The sequence below is a fragment of the Peromyscus leucopus genome, chromosome 4, assembly GCF_004664715.2.
Source record: "Peromyscus leucopus breed LL Stock chromosome 4, UCI_PerLeu_2.1, whole genome shotgun sequence".
NCBI lineage: Eukaryota > Metazoa > Chordata > Mammalia > Rodentia > Cricetidae > Peromyscus > Peromyscus leucopus.
In genome coordinates this window covers 151,497,528-151,512,963 of record NC_051066.1, presented here as the reverse complement: position 1 = coordinate 151,512,963, position 15,436 = coordinate 151,497,528, and the positions used below count along the sequence as shown (strand labels likewise).

The following is a 15,436-nucleotide window of genomic DNA, read 5'->3' as shown; positions in this document are numbered from 1 at the left end:
CCCAAATACAAAAGTAGAAAGAGGCCTAAGGATATAGCTCGGGGTAGAGTACTTGCCTAGCATGTGTGAAGCTTGAGGGCCAATCTAGAATACTGTAATAATAATAATAATAATAATAATAATAATAATAATAAAACAGTAGATGAGTATCACTGATTTTGTTTTGTTTTGAGACAGGGTTTCTCTGTGTAGCCCTGGCTGTCCTAGAACATGCTCTATTGACCAGACTGACCTCAAACTCAAAGATCTGCCTGCCCTGGGATTAAAGGCATATACCATGAACACCCTACAATTTTCACTGATCTTAAATCCTCTTACAAGGTACTATACTTGAAAGTCACTCAAAGAAAACCATGTGAATGACAAAAACTACTAATAAACAGACCATATGATGGGAGAAGCTAGCCAACATCATTAAAACTATCCCTTAAAATCCACAAATAAACGATACCTTTATTCTCAGTGCCTGCTGCCGATCAGGGCTGGCCATGCGCCTTCAGTGTATTCTTAGGAAGACAGCTAGTATCTGGAGTCTGTTTACTTCTTTAGCAATAGGAACTTACACATCCCAGATTGGGCTCAAACTCACCGTGTAACCAAAGCTCCTCCTGCCTCTACCTCCTCAGCACTGGAATCCTAGGCATGTGCCACCACACTTGGTTTATGTGGTGATGGGGATCAAACCCAGGGCTTTGTGCACGCTAGGCCAGCTCATTCTCAGGCCCTGATTCTTCCTGGGAGTCTTTATTCTCTGTACAGGACAGGCTACTTTATCACAATGGACACTGGTGCTCCTGTCTAGTAATGTACACCAACATGTGACAGATCCACTGTCCACTGTCTTTAAACGCTGGTACCTCCATTATGTCACCCTGACAGAGGGAACAGATAAAAAGAAGACAAAGGAAATGTGTGTGAACACATATGAGGAGAGACAGGCGTTATTCTCCACCTGGGTTCCTAGCTCCCATGGGAGGAGAGCGCCTATCTATCACTGCGCCCGGGGATCCTCTGTCACCTGATCCCCACTGCCTATCACAGAGCCCGGGGCCCAGTGGCCACTGTGCACTGACAAACGAGCTGAGCTGGCCAGCAAGGGCTGCGGGTCCGGCAGAGCACCGGTGAGAAGGCCAGGAGCCCTGAAGCTGGCCCGGAGCTCAGGCTGTGCCACTGGCCCAGCGCTGGGGAGTGCTCCAGTTCGGAACTGCTTTTGTCCTTCGGGACTCAGCTTTGTGAGGGAAGCTCAGAACAAAGAGCCCAACTGTTTCAGAGTGTGAAGACCTGCCAGTAACTATGGTTCGTTTTTTTTCTTCTCTCTCTCTCTCTCTCTCTCTCTCTCTCTCTCTCTCTCTCTCTCTCTCTCTCTCTCTCTCTCACACACACACACACACACACACACATCTCTATGAGTTACAGGTGTCCAGAGAAAGCTCATCCCATAATTTGCTCGAGGGGACTGTTGTTGCTTTTAATATTCATTCTCCTTGCAAGTCTTCCAAGGCTCTCTGACTTCATCCCTTGACAGAGAGGACAGACTGGAGAAACCATTAAGCACAAGCTCAAACATTTGACATGCCACCCTGTCTAACTAAGTCACAGAGCGAGGCATTAAAACAGCTTCTAGCATTTCTCAGTACAAGCAAACTTGAGCAGATTACTTTTTCATCAGTTCCCACAGGGCCCACTGAATTTAACTGCCAGCTTGGTCATCAAATGTGATTCTTGGAAGTCAAGCATGTAGCACAGGACTGTAATCCCAGCACTGGGGAGACCGAGGCATAAGGAGATGGGAGGCCATTCTGGGTTACACAGGAGACTATGAAACACAACATGTACACAGAAAAAGTTCTTGGAAATAGCTGAACATAGGACAAAAATACAATCACACTCAGTTGCCTGCGGTGGAAAAATGGTGATGACGGCTTCCAACTTCCTTTAAAGCAGCAGGGGCCTAAGGATGGAGGGAGGCAGGCAGGAAAGCAGCCACTGCAGAGGGTGGTTTGCAGTCAGTTTGCAGTCAGGGGATCTCCCTTAGGCCACACCTTCACCCCGTGCTCTGATTTTTGTTAGTGACAGCACATCAACCATGTTCCACCAACACCGTGTCGGTCCCAGCACTAACAATGCTCTTGAAGAAACCCAACCGGTCATGATTCAAGGCCCCAAAGACCAGCAACACACAGCACCCAGGACAGCATAATCCCATGAGACTGAGGCAAAGAAACTGCAGACTGCAGACACATCCATCCAAAGAAGCACTGATCCTTGGCTCCAGGACCAGGAACAAGGCAGTTCACACAGCAGCACCCTGGTTCTAAGGCATATCATGCTTCCTCCATATTTATCCATAGCCACATCAAAACATAACCTCTAACAGGCTCCTCTTTTTAAAAACAGTGTACCAAGCAAATGATTCTGTAGGTGCTCAATTAGTTGCTCAATTAGTGACACTTAGGTAGGAGGTTGCAAAGCCAGGCAAAGGTCAGCTCTACAATCCAATCCTCCTGATGACCCAGGAAGGCTGTGCACGTGGAAGCTCAGGCAGCAGCCACACCAGCAGTAACTGGGAAGATGGACTGGAGTCACTGGGGAGCTCATAAAGAACACCAAGGCTCTACGACCCAACGGCTTCCACAAACACTCCTCATTACAGACCTGCTGCTGGGCACACCAACAGCACCCTGTGTGAAGGCATCGCATAGGACCTGGGTTCAAACAGAACTCAAGATGCTGGGTACTGTGCTGAATACAGCAGAATGAGCCTGGGGCCTGATGACAAAACCCAACAACTGCAACTTCAGACATAAGAATGTCAAAAGCAACTTCATTCACCATGCAACATTTAGTAACCTATAAAATATACTGATTTACAACCTCAGAGGACATTTTCTTATGTCTAAGGATGAATGGAAGGTTCTTAAGGTTCTAACTGGAGTATTGTGAAATTTTAAACTTTATGTCCCTCATGGAGATGAGGAGGATCATGAAGCAGCCACAGTAATGCCAAACCCAGCGTAAGGACACAAAGCCTCCATTCTTCTAGAAATGCCAGACCCCTTCTAGTTCTTCAAATGCCTAGATTAGGGGTACCAGATGTAGGCTATGCTGTCAAGCTGGTTGTTCTCACCCTGCATGGGCTGGACCCCAGGCAACTCCTCAAAGACCCACAGCAGCCAGGTATGGATCCTGATCTCAGTGTCCCTCAGCTTTGGGGAGTGCCTGCCTGTTCAGGGTAGATGGTGAAGGATAGAGAGTCTGGCAGCTTTGACATGCAGAGTCCTGCTAAGAGCGACCAGAACCAAAGGTGAACAATGCCTATAATGCGGGGGAGGGGGTGGGGGTGGGGGTGGGGCAAGACAGGCCTCTCAATCAGCCAGCAGAGCCTCTGAGTGGCACACTGCACCCTGGCCTTTGATACCCTTGGCGAGAGCTACACACTTCAGACAAAGAGCACAGCTACTTACTGGGACAGGAGGGTGTCACTGAGCAAAGGAGTTGATGTGGAAACAATCTCCCCAGGCTCCCACTGGCAGCTACCTCAGAGCACTGAGAAGGCAGTTTCTGAAATGGAGCCAAGGGCAGAACACAGGCAGTGCCCTACATTCAAAGTGTGTCTTTCTAGAAAGTGAGCCTTAATGGCGAAGGACAGAAAATGAGCCGTGAACAGGAGACTAAAATCAGCACAGACCACGAACACACTCATCACTTCCTTTAAAGGCATTAAAGGCACTTGCAAAAGTAAGGTGAAGGCAAGCCTGGCTCTGCCCCTTCCTCTGCCCAGAAGGGCCCTGGCCCCTGGCCACTGAATGGACACTGCCGAAGGATGGCAATTGGCTGACGTGAAGGCGAGCCAAGGGCAGCCATTAGAGCCTGGTTTGCCCGGTAAGTAAACAGCATGTTCCACACAGTTCTTCAGCGGTTAGAGAGCCGCCACCCCCTCACACTGAAGACAGGAAGTTGTGGAAGATGGCCCACACCCATCTCCAATTGCATGGTAACAGCAGCTGGGAAATGCCATGTCCCTTTACCTCCCTAGGCCTGTCTACTAAAGCCCGGCACTCCTACCTTGCAAAAGCAACATCTCCAATAGCTTCACCAAGAAAACCATGGTGGCTGCCACCAAAGGGTGGGGCAAGCTGCAAAGGAGGCCTGGCTGAAGAGCAGCCCTTCGTGAAAAGGTACTTGCCTGTCAACTTCTGGCTTCTAACAGTGATTCCCTCCATATTATAACTGCTTTGATCAATTCTGTGATAGGTTTATTTGGGGGTGAGGAGAGATGGTTCAAGCTCACAAAGATTAAAGCAAGAAAACAACCTGCTGTCTGCTCCTGGCCAGCTTCAATGCTGTCACTCAAACTGGCAAAGCATTCTCACCAGCAGGGAGAAGAGCAAACATGGGCAGTCCACTGCACTTGAGCAGACTTAATACCATACTGCCCAGGTTACTGACACCTCTAGGACTGACCCACAAGAAACACAGGAAGACACAGTATCTAGTTAGTGTAGCCATAACTTGGCAGCCAGCCTATCCGACACACTGCACTTCTAAATAAGAAGCATGGCACACCATGTTCCTGAAGTCAGAACACTGAATTCTGAAATAGCAGGAGCTAGCCATGGGCCAGCCTGCACTCAACACGTCTCCTTTAATGTGCTTCTTTGGCATAGAGACCCTGGTGGTATGAGTGTTCACTATCCAAGCCAAGGTAATGTGCTAAAATAAACTCACAGTTGATAGGCTTCCACTGTGTAAGTTGTTGCTCACCCACAATAAAGCAGATACTGTTCCCTGAAACCATCTCTGGAGTGGTTCATCTCCGTGCCCTTTACCAACTTGGACATTGATGTCTTGTCTGGGGACAGCCTGGTAACAATGACAATCTAGAAAGGCCTAGACATGGCACATGGTTAGGACACAGAACCTCTGAAACCCAGCTTCAAGAGACAGTGGGTTCTCAAGTTCAAGAGAATTGTGGACCTGCTGGTTAGGCTAAACCACCTGCTGTAACTAGGGCTACCCCAGGGATGTGGCCTCAAGTGACTGACAGTTTCCTCCTCAGTGCCACATGGCTCCACCCACCTGCAAGGTGGCAGGAGGCTGTCAGGCACAGGAGAGCAATCACAGCAGGGCTCTCACTCAAGCTGCTGCGGCGGCACAGATCAGTGGTAACAGCCAAAGAAAAAACTACATAAGAAACGCCCTCCTCACAAAACCATCAGGAGCTGGAGACAGGCTGCTCCCCCAGAAGACTGCAGTACAGTGCCCAGCACCAAGGGCAGCTCATATCTATAACTCCAGCTGCAGGGGATCCTCCGCCCTCTTCTGGCCTATGTGGGAACCTACACATACAGACGCACGCCTGCACCCAGACATCCAGACAGAAGACAAGACACACGCAAACACACACCTTGACAAAAAGCAGCAGCAGCCACCACTGGCTGTTCATTCACAGGCTCTCCTTTCTAAGTCACACTTGTCTCAGAGAGGGTCTGCTTTGCTTTTATCCTTCTAGAAGAAGTGAAAGACCCTACTGGGATAGCTACCCACAAGCTACAAGGAGCAAAACCCCAACACAGCGAATGCTCAGCTGGCGTGTGTGACTGACTGGCACGCACTCAGGGCGCTTTCTTCATTTACTCAACTGTGCTCAGAAGTGACTCCATGTGAGACTGACGGTCACTGACAGGCAGTACCACAGGCAATTCTGCAGCAGCACACGAGCTTCTGAGTGGCCAGTCTACTCAGAGTGGACAGCAGCAAGCTGGTGGCTGGAATTCAGTCATTTTTAGTAAGCTTCCTCCTTGGGAAGAGATGTGCGGGGCAGTGAGATGGCCAAAGCTGGTGATGACCCAGGTTCCATCCCCAGGACCCACAAAGTGGAAAGGGAGAACCAACTTCCTCAGACTGTCCTCTGACTTGACACATGGGTAAACACACAACAAGTAAATAAATGTAACACTCTTTGGAAGAATCACTGAAAAAGAAAGAAGGCACAGGAAACTACTTCCAGACAGAGATATGGCAAGGAGGCCCTCTCTCTGATCAACCAATGCATCTTTAGAATTTGACTCTGGGAACCCAGTTTTCCTGTGCTCAGCCTCTCTGTAAGCACCACCACTCAGCCACAAAAGCCACAGATATAGCCCAGGCTTCTCCCTATAAAAACCAACCAACCAACCAACCAACCAAACAAACAAACAAAAAAACCTCCAAAAGAGCAACAAAAAACAAACCAAAGACGCAGGTCTGTCTGAGAGAGAAGGAATTGGAGACATGAAACCATTTGGCCCCCAAGCCCCTCACCAGGTGGTTCAGTAGGAGTTTCCTGTCATGGGCCTGGATGAAAGTAAAGAACATGAACACATGTACTTCCCAGAGAAAATCGAGACCCACCCCACCACTTAGCCGACAGGCTGACGCTGACTCTGAGCACACTGAAGGGTTGAGGTCTACAGCACTCCCTACCTAGTGAGTGCTGGCATCTAAGAAACAGACTGGATGGCATCCTGAGCATTTGGAATTGAACCACCACACACAAGGCTGACACTACTCCCTCACGAGAGTATGGTTCTGTCTACAGTGTGACCTGTGCTAAAAAGCCACAGGAGCATTAGACTCTGGCTATCGGGGGAGAAGCATCCTGTGAGCTATAGTCCCTGTTGCCAGTTTTCAAACATTCAAAAATCTACAGACTGTCAGCAAAGGCTTGGGATACATCAGAAATGATGGTACATGTCTATAGTCCCAGGAATTCAGTGACTGAGGCAGGAGAATTGTGGGTTTCAGGGCAATGTGAACTACATAGTAAAAACCCGTGTCAAAAACAAAGGGGACTGGGGGGGGGGGCAGCTCAGTTGGCAGAGTGCTTGCCTAGAGGCCCAGCGATTCACACTCAACCACACATACACTGCATCAACCCAGCACAGCGGCACACGCTGTGGAAGAGGGTGGATGAAGGTCAAGGGTGGATGAAGGTCAAGGTCGGCTTTGAAATTTCGCTAACCTAGGGTGCCTATGACCCTGTCTCTAAAGAAGGAGAAGAAAAGCTGCTGCCGAGGTGTCTGTGAAGTGGCAAGTGTCCACAGAGTGGATGGTGCTGTCCAGTGGTGGAGACTTAGGTACTTTCTCCGGGAGGCAGGCAGATGTGTGAGCGCTCATCTCTTAGTCAAATGAAGCTGACAGCAGATGTGGGTTCTTTCTAAAATTACAACATAAGGGCAGCTGCCCCTCATGCACCCCGCTTTCGTGAACTCAAGAGTCAGTTCCTCTGTCTTTTACAGGAAAACCACCCAAGCACTGTCTCGAGGAGGGGCGCCCGACTGTGGCCGGCTACTCCCTTTCCCACGTCACTCACTCCAGGGAGCCCTCTCAGGGAGAACCTTGAGTGTCCCTTGGGGATACATATATATCTGCTAGTCACACTAGCAGACCTATAAATTTTTGAGACTAACCGTATGACCTGTGCAGACGTCTGCAGTTTTACAAGGGTTATTTCAAGAACAATAAGAACTTTTATTACTTGAGGTGAACTTAATGGTCAGTTAGTTCAGGATTATTTTACAAAAGGGAGGGAGAGAGAAGGGGAGTGAGACGAGGCCGAAAGATAGGAGACCACTGGCTCTAGCTAAGACTGTAACATACTTCCAGACCCCGAGAATATCAGATGAGGACAAAGTTACACTTTTCTCTTGACACTAAGATGGTCTAGTTAAAAGCTGAACAACGCTTGCCTTTACTAACTGGAGTGTGGAAAACAAGACTTTGTAAGGCTGCTGACTGACAGAGAACCATATCTTATTTCCCAAAACTGAAAATTATTTATGAATCATCTACACACAAAACCTCTCTACCACAGGTCAAGAGTGCCCGGAACAGAAGAGCTCAACAGGATTATAGAAAGCTGTAGCTGCCTACTGAGCCTGTCACACAGAGGGAACACCAAGGACTTGTCACACCTCGAGCTTCTTCTGCGAGGCAGATAGAATGGCAAGTCATAGAGCACAATCAGCTTCTCTGTGAAGTCACATGTAGGCAACATGAATCATCGCCTTGGGTAAGGGCTCAAAATACAGTGGTTTCCACCAGAGGGACTCCTACTACTGGGCCGAGTGTGGGCGATCTTCCTGACCCCATCATTAGCCTGGAACAAGGAGCCACAGGAACCACAGCCACTACATCTTTAGGCAGCCCTGTCCATCTGACACTTGTGGGAATATTTACTTTGTGCCAGATTTAGGGGGTAGGGTGCCATAGTCAGTGACCTCGGGACACGTGGGCTCCAGCACCAGACCAAAATATAAAGAGGCAGATCTAAGAAGCAAAAAAGTAACATCAGGTAGTGCACAGGACCCAGAGCAGAGTTCCCTGTGAAGGGCACACATGTGAGCTGGAAGATGCAAGCTGGACGGGCATGCTAGACAAATGTGAGCAATAGTGCAGGCAGAAGACCTCCTGGGCGCTAAGATGGAAGCCCCAGGAGAGCAAGGGCAATTGGATGCCAGCAGAGTGTGGGTCTTAACGAGTGTTAAGAGAGCATCGAAAAGGTCACACAGAAGTGACAGGCTCAGAGCTATTGTTTCTGCTGTTTTTTGGAACAGGGTCTCGCTATGTAGCTCTGACTGTCCTAGAACTCACAGTATGTAGACCAGGCTGGTGTCAAACTCACAGAGATCCACCTGCCTCTGCCTCCTGGATTAAAGGCTAACGGCATGCACCACCAGACCCAGTTTCGGAGCTATTGTTAAAACAAGTAAAGTCAGCCAGAAGGTGGTGGCACACGCCTTTAATCCCAGCATTTGGGAGGCAGAGGCAAGAGGATCTCTGTGAGTTCAAGGACAGCCTGGTCTACAGAATGAGTGGACAGCCAGGGCTACACAGAGAGACCCTGTTTGGGGGCGCGGGTACATTAGCAATAAACTGCAGATCTATGAGGTGAAGAACCTGATAGGCCAGTTTAACCATGGGCTAAGAAGACGACTCTGTGGGTAAAGAGCTTGTTGTGCAAGTGTGAGAACCTGAGTTAGGACCTCCAGAACCCATGTACAGATGGACAGAGGCCTGCCTATAACCCCAGTGCCACTTCGGGATGGGAGATGGCGAATCCTTGGACGCTCATAAGCTAGACATCCTGGCATACACAGCAATGAAACAGACACCTTATTATAAACAAGCTGGAAGGGCAAAAACCAGCACCCACGCTTGTCCTCTGACCTCTACGTGTACACTATAGTGCGCGCGCGCGCGTGCACACACACACACACACACAGGTGCACATGCACACACACAGACTGTACACACAAGAAAATAAAGGCAACCAGCTTATCATCTCTGCAGTACGAAGGACACATAAGTGCCAGTTTATGGGCACTTTAGACTACCAAGGTGGGTGACAGGGTGACCAAGCAATGCAAGGTAGGGGAGGGACTCTCAGAGCTACTCAAGTCAAGCACTCCAGTCTACTCAAAACCCACTCGGGGCGCTGCAGGTGCATACATCATCCCAGAAGCAATGACTCAGATAGGATTCCAGGTTTCTAGAACATGCCCAGCCTTCCTGCCAATATTAGCTGCTGCTGGAAATGAGCATTAACACTGCAGGAAAGAAGGGAAGGCATGCAAAAGACACACACGAGGAAGGATGCTAGAAGAGACTGGAAAAGAGACAATGGTGTTTGTGGTGGGGGGTTAAGTGTGGTGGCTCAGGTCTATAAGAGAGGCACAGCAGGAGAACAGAGCCAGGCTGGGCCACACAGCAAGATGCATCTCATAAAACATCAAACAAACAAACAAACAAACAAACAAAACCCCCAAGGGTCAGAGAGGTGGCCCAAGGGTATATTGCTTGCCTAAAGTGTTGTTTGAGCACCATCAAAAGAGAAAACAAAGAGAAAAGGCAATTATCTCAATAGATTATTATCCAAAAAGCCTCCACAGGGAACTTCTCGTTCACTTCAGTCTGAAAGCTCAGTATACCAGCATTTAATTCCATTACTCAATAAATACCAGGTCCTGTGGATCCTAATAAAATGCAAAGGTAGCAGGCAGGCCAGGAGCCCAGCGGAGGGATCTGGTAGCTGAAAACCATTGGCTTTCCCTGTTTTCCTACGACCCCCAGCAGCTGGATCAGACAATGAATGGGTTCTGCTTACACTCCAGAGCCCAGCTACTGTAAATATGCTGGGATGGCAAACAAGGGGTGAGTCCCTCCCGGCTCTGCTGGAACACCCTGTTAATTTCCCACCAGGCCAGACAATTTCAAAGGTCTCACACCTCCTCAAAGTGTCCATCAGAAACCTAAATTTAGTTCATGCAAACCAGGCCAAGCAAGAACATTTAGATCTCATGGGTCACTCAAAATGATGAGAACTTCCCAATCTCCATATCACATACCCCCTCCCCCCACATCAAAATGAATTGCGGTGTATAGGTCTTTCTTTTCTACACAAACTACAGTCGTCCCCCACTTTTGAAGCCCATGGTGTCTAAATAAGCATTATTGGAAGTGCACCTCTTGGAGCATGACAGTGTCAGCTGTCTAAACCTGTAAGGAATTTTAGGGCATTACCGATATAACAGGACTTTAACCCAGTCACTCAATGGGTTGTCTTTTAGTATGAAGGCAGTTATAACAAATATCAGGCGGAAGAGTGCCCCACCATATAAAGCCTGCTTGTAAATGAGCTGTCTTGCCTTCAAGTAAGGAGCTACTGGGTTGGGAGATGCTCTTTATCTGGAACAAATCATTCACTGAAAGTGGCAGAATTAAAGACCTGACCAGCATCCTCTTCCAGCCGCCGAAGGAGGGTACTGTCCCTAGTTACTCTTTCCACAGTCAAGCCAAGATCTCTTAAGAGAACACTTGCAAATTCTGAATGGTAGAAAGGGATTCTTCAGGCTATTTCCATATGCAAACAACCCTGACTCTACAGGCCTAAGTGGCCATCCATATCGCCAATCACTTGTTAGCAGTAAAGATGAGAGGCACCCAGGCTCCCTCCAAGAAGGCTGGGTGCCTGAAGGTATTTTTTCCTAGCTGCCACCTTCCCAGCACTCAAAAGTCCACTTCACCTTTTGTTCCCTGCCCGTCTGTTTCAGTTTGTAGATCTTTTCGGTCTAGGTAGAAAAGCAGTTAGAATAAGGAGAAATGATTCTGCTGCCTTGCCTATACAGCTGTAAGCAAGGCTGCATGCTCCTTCCTAATTATGACAAACTCAAATAGGACCTCGGATAGTGCTGCCTTCATCTTGACACACTAGCAAACATTCATTAAAACAAAACAAAATAAACAAAAATCCTTCCATTTTCTACCAATTTCTTCACTATTATTTCAACATATTTCTTTAAACTCAAAAAGTAATGGTTTGGATAAGTTGGCCTTTGGGTGATTCAAATTTTGGTTTTTTTAAAAAAAAAGGCACAGTTGAAGCAGGGTGTGGTGACACACATCTTTTAATCCCAGCACTCAGGAGGCAGAGGCTGGCAGGCAAATCTCTGTGAGTTCTAGGACAACCAGAACTGTTACACAGAGAACCCTGTCTTGAAAAAACCAAACAAACAAATAAAAAAGGTACAATTGTAAGATAAAGAGCTACTTTTAAAATATAAAACAGGGACACACCTCCATACCCATTTTAAAAAATACAAATATTCACACCAGGAAAGCCCATGGTGTGTGTGGGTGGGGGGGGGCACTTCAACAAGCTGTGGAGACCCTGACCTCTTACTAACTTGTTGGGGGCTTAAGTGTGGTAGAGAAACTGGAGAGCAACGAGGGAAATGATTTCAAAGGCAGTCTACTCCGAGCCAGGAGCATTCTTAACGCAGTTTAACAAGGCTGAGAGACCCGGGCAGGCCACTCTGACCTAAAAGTGTAAAAGCCACATTCTACCGAAATTTATTTATGATACCTAAATGGGTTACCAGATCAGTCTATTTCAGTATTAAAGATGCAACTGTCTCCACTTGGGACAGTCTGTTTAGCCAACAACTTCCACACTTCAGAGTGACTGACATGACAATGTCCATGTGATGTTACCCTGGACTCCCCTTGCATTCAATCTGATATAGAAAATCTGCCCACATATCTGACTCCTTAGTGGAATCCTTCCAACTAATTCAGAGGCTAGACCTGAAACACAAACGTTGATATTGATCGCTCTACTTCCACAGATTACACTAGCTATAAATATCAGTCCAAGAGAAGCTGACACACATCACAGCCCAGGTAAAAAGAACCCTGTCAAGGAATCTGGAAATCAAGGCCACCCAAAAAAAGCCTTCTGTCAGTCCAGCACACCAAAGGGCAGCCTGAGGCTTTTTCCTTTTCCAAGTGAAGCTCAAAATAGATTTCAATTCTCCAGCTGATGGGTCTCACCCGCTGCCTTTTGAACCTATAAGCTGAAAGCAGAATACACTGCCTGCTCCCTTTACACAAGGCACAGGGTCTATTTTGCACATGCTTATTTAAGATGCCGGGCGAGTGTGGTTTTGGTTAATCCTCACAACCCCCGCACTGACATTTAATCGGAAGACTTATTTTCTTTAGAGGACTTAGTTGCTTGTAAAGACATCTTTGTGTTTTCAATTCGCTGTTTCATAGATGGGGAAAAAACCCTACTTTCACAATATTTTATTTGTTTACCACCAGACACTCCAGTGGACCGGATCCCAGAAAACAGGACCATCTCAGCCCACGATCAAAGGATAAAAGACACTCATCAAGGAAAGAGACCATTTACAGAGGGTTAAAACTATCTCATTTCCCTGCCTGGAAGGAAAGGGTTTGGCAGCCGGAGGAATGGGTTCTGTGTCCCCCACGGTTAGTCGCCTAACCTCATGGCTTGCCGCTCCTTCTTCTGTTCAAAGAGCAAGCCTCCTTCTCTAACAGCCTTGCCGGAACCCCCTCTCCAAGGCAGCGGGCCCTTTGGGTACAGTCACCCCCACCTTAACACGTCTTTCTCTTCCCAACACTTGTCACCAGCTTTGAGTGTCTGTGTTACTCCAAGCCTCTCTGGGGCAGGGTAGGTCTACTGTACCGTTCAACGCACACCATCTACAGTGCCTAGCGCCGAACGGACTCTCCAGCTCACGTCCAACAAATGAATGGACAGGAAGGGGTAAGGGGGCTGTCATCCTGGGGCCTCCACGACCGCCCACCGAGGCCAGAGCAAAGGAAATGTGCGGGGGGTTGAGGGTGTCGGCGAGCTCACCTCCCTCCCCGGGAGACAAAGGAAGAGGGCCTGAGGTGGTCCGGTCCAGACAAGGAAGCAGCGGGGGTGTGGACCAGTGGGGACAAAGGGTGGCTGGGCCAAGGTTAGGGTCGCGGTGGGGGTGGGGGCTCGGGAGAGGACACAGACCGCGGAAAGATGCATGCTGCTGTGTGTGGGGGCGAGTGCGAGCCCCGAGCGGGGTCTAGACGGCGGGGCCGCGAGACAGGGGGTCTCTCGAGCCCCGAGGGCCGGGGAGGCTGCGCGGCCTAGGGGCCCCAGCTCCGCACCTGGTAAATGGCCGCCCAGCTCCCGGCCTTGTCGATCTGTTCGAACTCCTTCTCCATCTCCATGGCGGGACGGGCCGGCTGCCCGCGTCCCCTCAGCCCTCTGCCGCGCTAGGCCGTGTCGCTCTGCGTCCCGAGGCCCGCCGCCCGCCGCCACCGCAGCCCCAGCTTCTCGAGCCGCCGCGGCTTCTGCATGTCAAGCCGGCAGCCGGAAGTACGCACCCCGCCTCGCCGCGAGCTCCGCCCTCTGTACGTAAGGGCCAATCAGATAGCGAGGAGGCTTGCCGGCACTTCCGTGGGGGCGGGGCCGGGGCGGAGCTTAGGGGAAAAGGCCTGGGCCAGGAGAGCTGACCTGCTGCGCGAGCGGCTCGTCGTTTCCCGGGTTCCGCGCTAGGGTGGGCGCGCGCTCGTTGCCCAGGCGACCTCCGGCGGCGCGCCCAAGGCGCGTGGACCGAGGCAGAGTTGGCGGGACCGCGAGTTCGAGGCTCAAGCCTGCGGGTTGAGTCACGCGGCGAAGGCGTGGCGAAGGCGTGGCGGTTGGGGCGTGGGGAGCGGCATTTCCTGTCCCGTTCTTTCTTCTTTCTGTTTTTTTTTTTCCCCAGGGTGTCTCTGCGTAGCCCGGGCTGTCTTGAAACTCACTCTGTAGATTAGGCTAGCCTCGAACTCACTGAGATCCACCTGCCTCTGCCTCGCAAGTGCTGGGATTAAAGGTCTGTGCCACAACTCCAGGCTCCCTTCTTTATTTTTAACTCAGGGTTGCACTATCCCAGGTTGGCCTTCTAACTTGCTTCCAGGTCAAGGATGGATCCTCCAGCCTCCACCTCCCAGGTCCTGGAATCACAGGCATGTATTGTCAGGGGATGGAACCAAAGCTCCGTGCATGCTAGGACGCACTCTGCTCGCTGAGCCACATCCCAGCTTCTTGTTTGTTTGAGACTGAGTCACTCTGTAGCCCCAGCTGGCCTGGAATTCACTATGTAGCCTAGGCTGGCCTCCAGCTCACAATCCACCGGCCTTAGTCTCCCAAGTCCCCTGCATGTGCCAACACCCAACTGTCCACGTTACTCTCCTGAAACGAGAGTTTATGAGATTTCTACCCAGGCAGAATGAATGGATGGGATCTGTGCTAGTTTTCTCTCCTTCCACAGGATCAAAAAAATCCTGGTCAGACGTGGTGGTACCTGACTTTAAACCCAGCACTTCTGAGGTAGAGGCAAGGGGTCTCTAAGTTCAAGGCCAGCCTTGTCTACATGAGTTCCAGGACAGCCAGAGTTACACAGTGAGACCCTGTTGCAAAACAAACAAAAAACAACAAAAAAGGAAAACCTTCCTTGGGGGTGATGGTGGCTCACAACCACCTGTAAGTCCAGTTTCTGGTGGCTCACCGCTATCTATAACTCCGATGTCAGGCCCTCTTTTGACCTACAGGGGCACCGGGCACATGTGATACTATACATACATGCAAACAAAAAATTCATACTAATAAAGTAAATCTAAAAACATTAGAAAGAAAGAAAGAAAGAAAGAAAGAAAGAAAGAAAGAAAGAGAAAGAGAGAGAGAGAGAGAGAGAGAAAGAAAGAAAGAAAGCTCTCCCATAAGAAGTCATCCAGGTGCAAGTTCTCTGGTGTGTTCAGACTGCCCAGGGTGAATACTGAATGTTGGTTCTGATACCTGGGCTCCTGGAAGTAGAAGAGAATGGTGAGGTCGCCTTCCTCTGGGAAGCTTGACTGGAGCTTGGAGTTGTTACCACGCACTATGGGCTCAACACATGAAAGAAAAGAAAACTGCATTGCATCAGCGCCCTGTGCCCACCACTAGCTCCTGGTGAATCCGCTTGCTCCGGGATGCTGCGGGAGGCACTGTGCCGGGCATGCAAAGCCCCGTTTTCATTTTTTCTCCATAACTACCCTCTGGTTGAGGCATCTGGATTCCCATCTTAGGGCT

The 15,436-nt window shown here is 49.5% G+C and overlaps 1 protein-coding gene across 1 annotated transcript in view; it reads right to left on the bottom strand.

Moving 5' to 3' along the window:
* Positions 1-13,707, bottom strand: part of Ptpn1 (protein tyrosine phosphatase non-receptor type 1) — a 49,189-nt gene extending 35,482 nt beyond the window's left edge. Inside the window, exon 1 of the mRNA XM_028868580.2 lies at positions 13,495-13,707. Within this exon, the coding sequence (XP_028724413.1) occupies positions 13,495-13,557 (63 nt within the window). The 5' untranslated portion in view covers positions 13,558-13,707. The remainder of the gene's footprint in view (positions 1-13,494) is intronic.
* Positions 13,708-15,436: the final 1,729 nt, after the last annotated feature.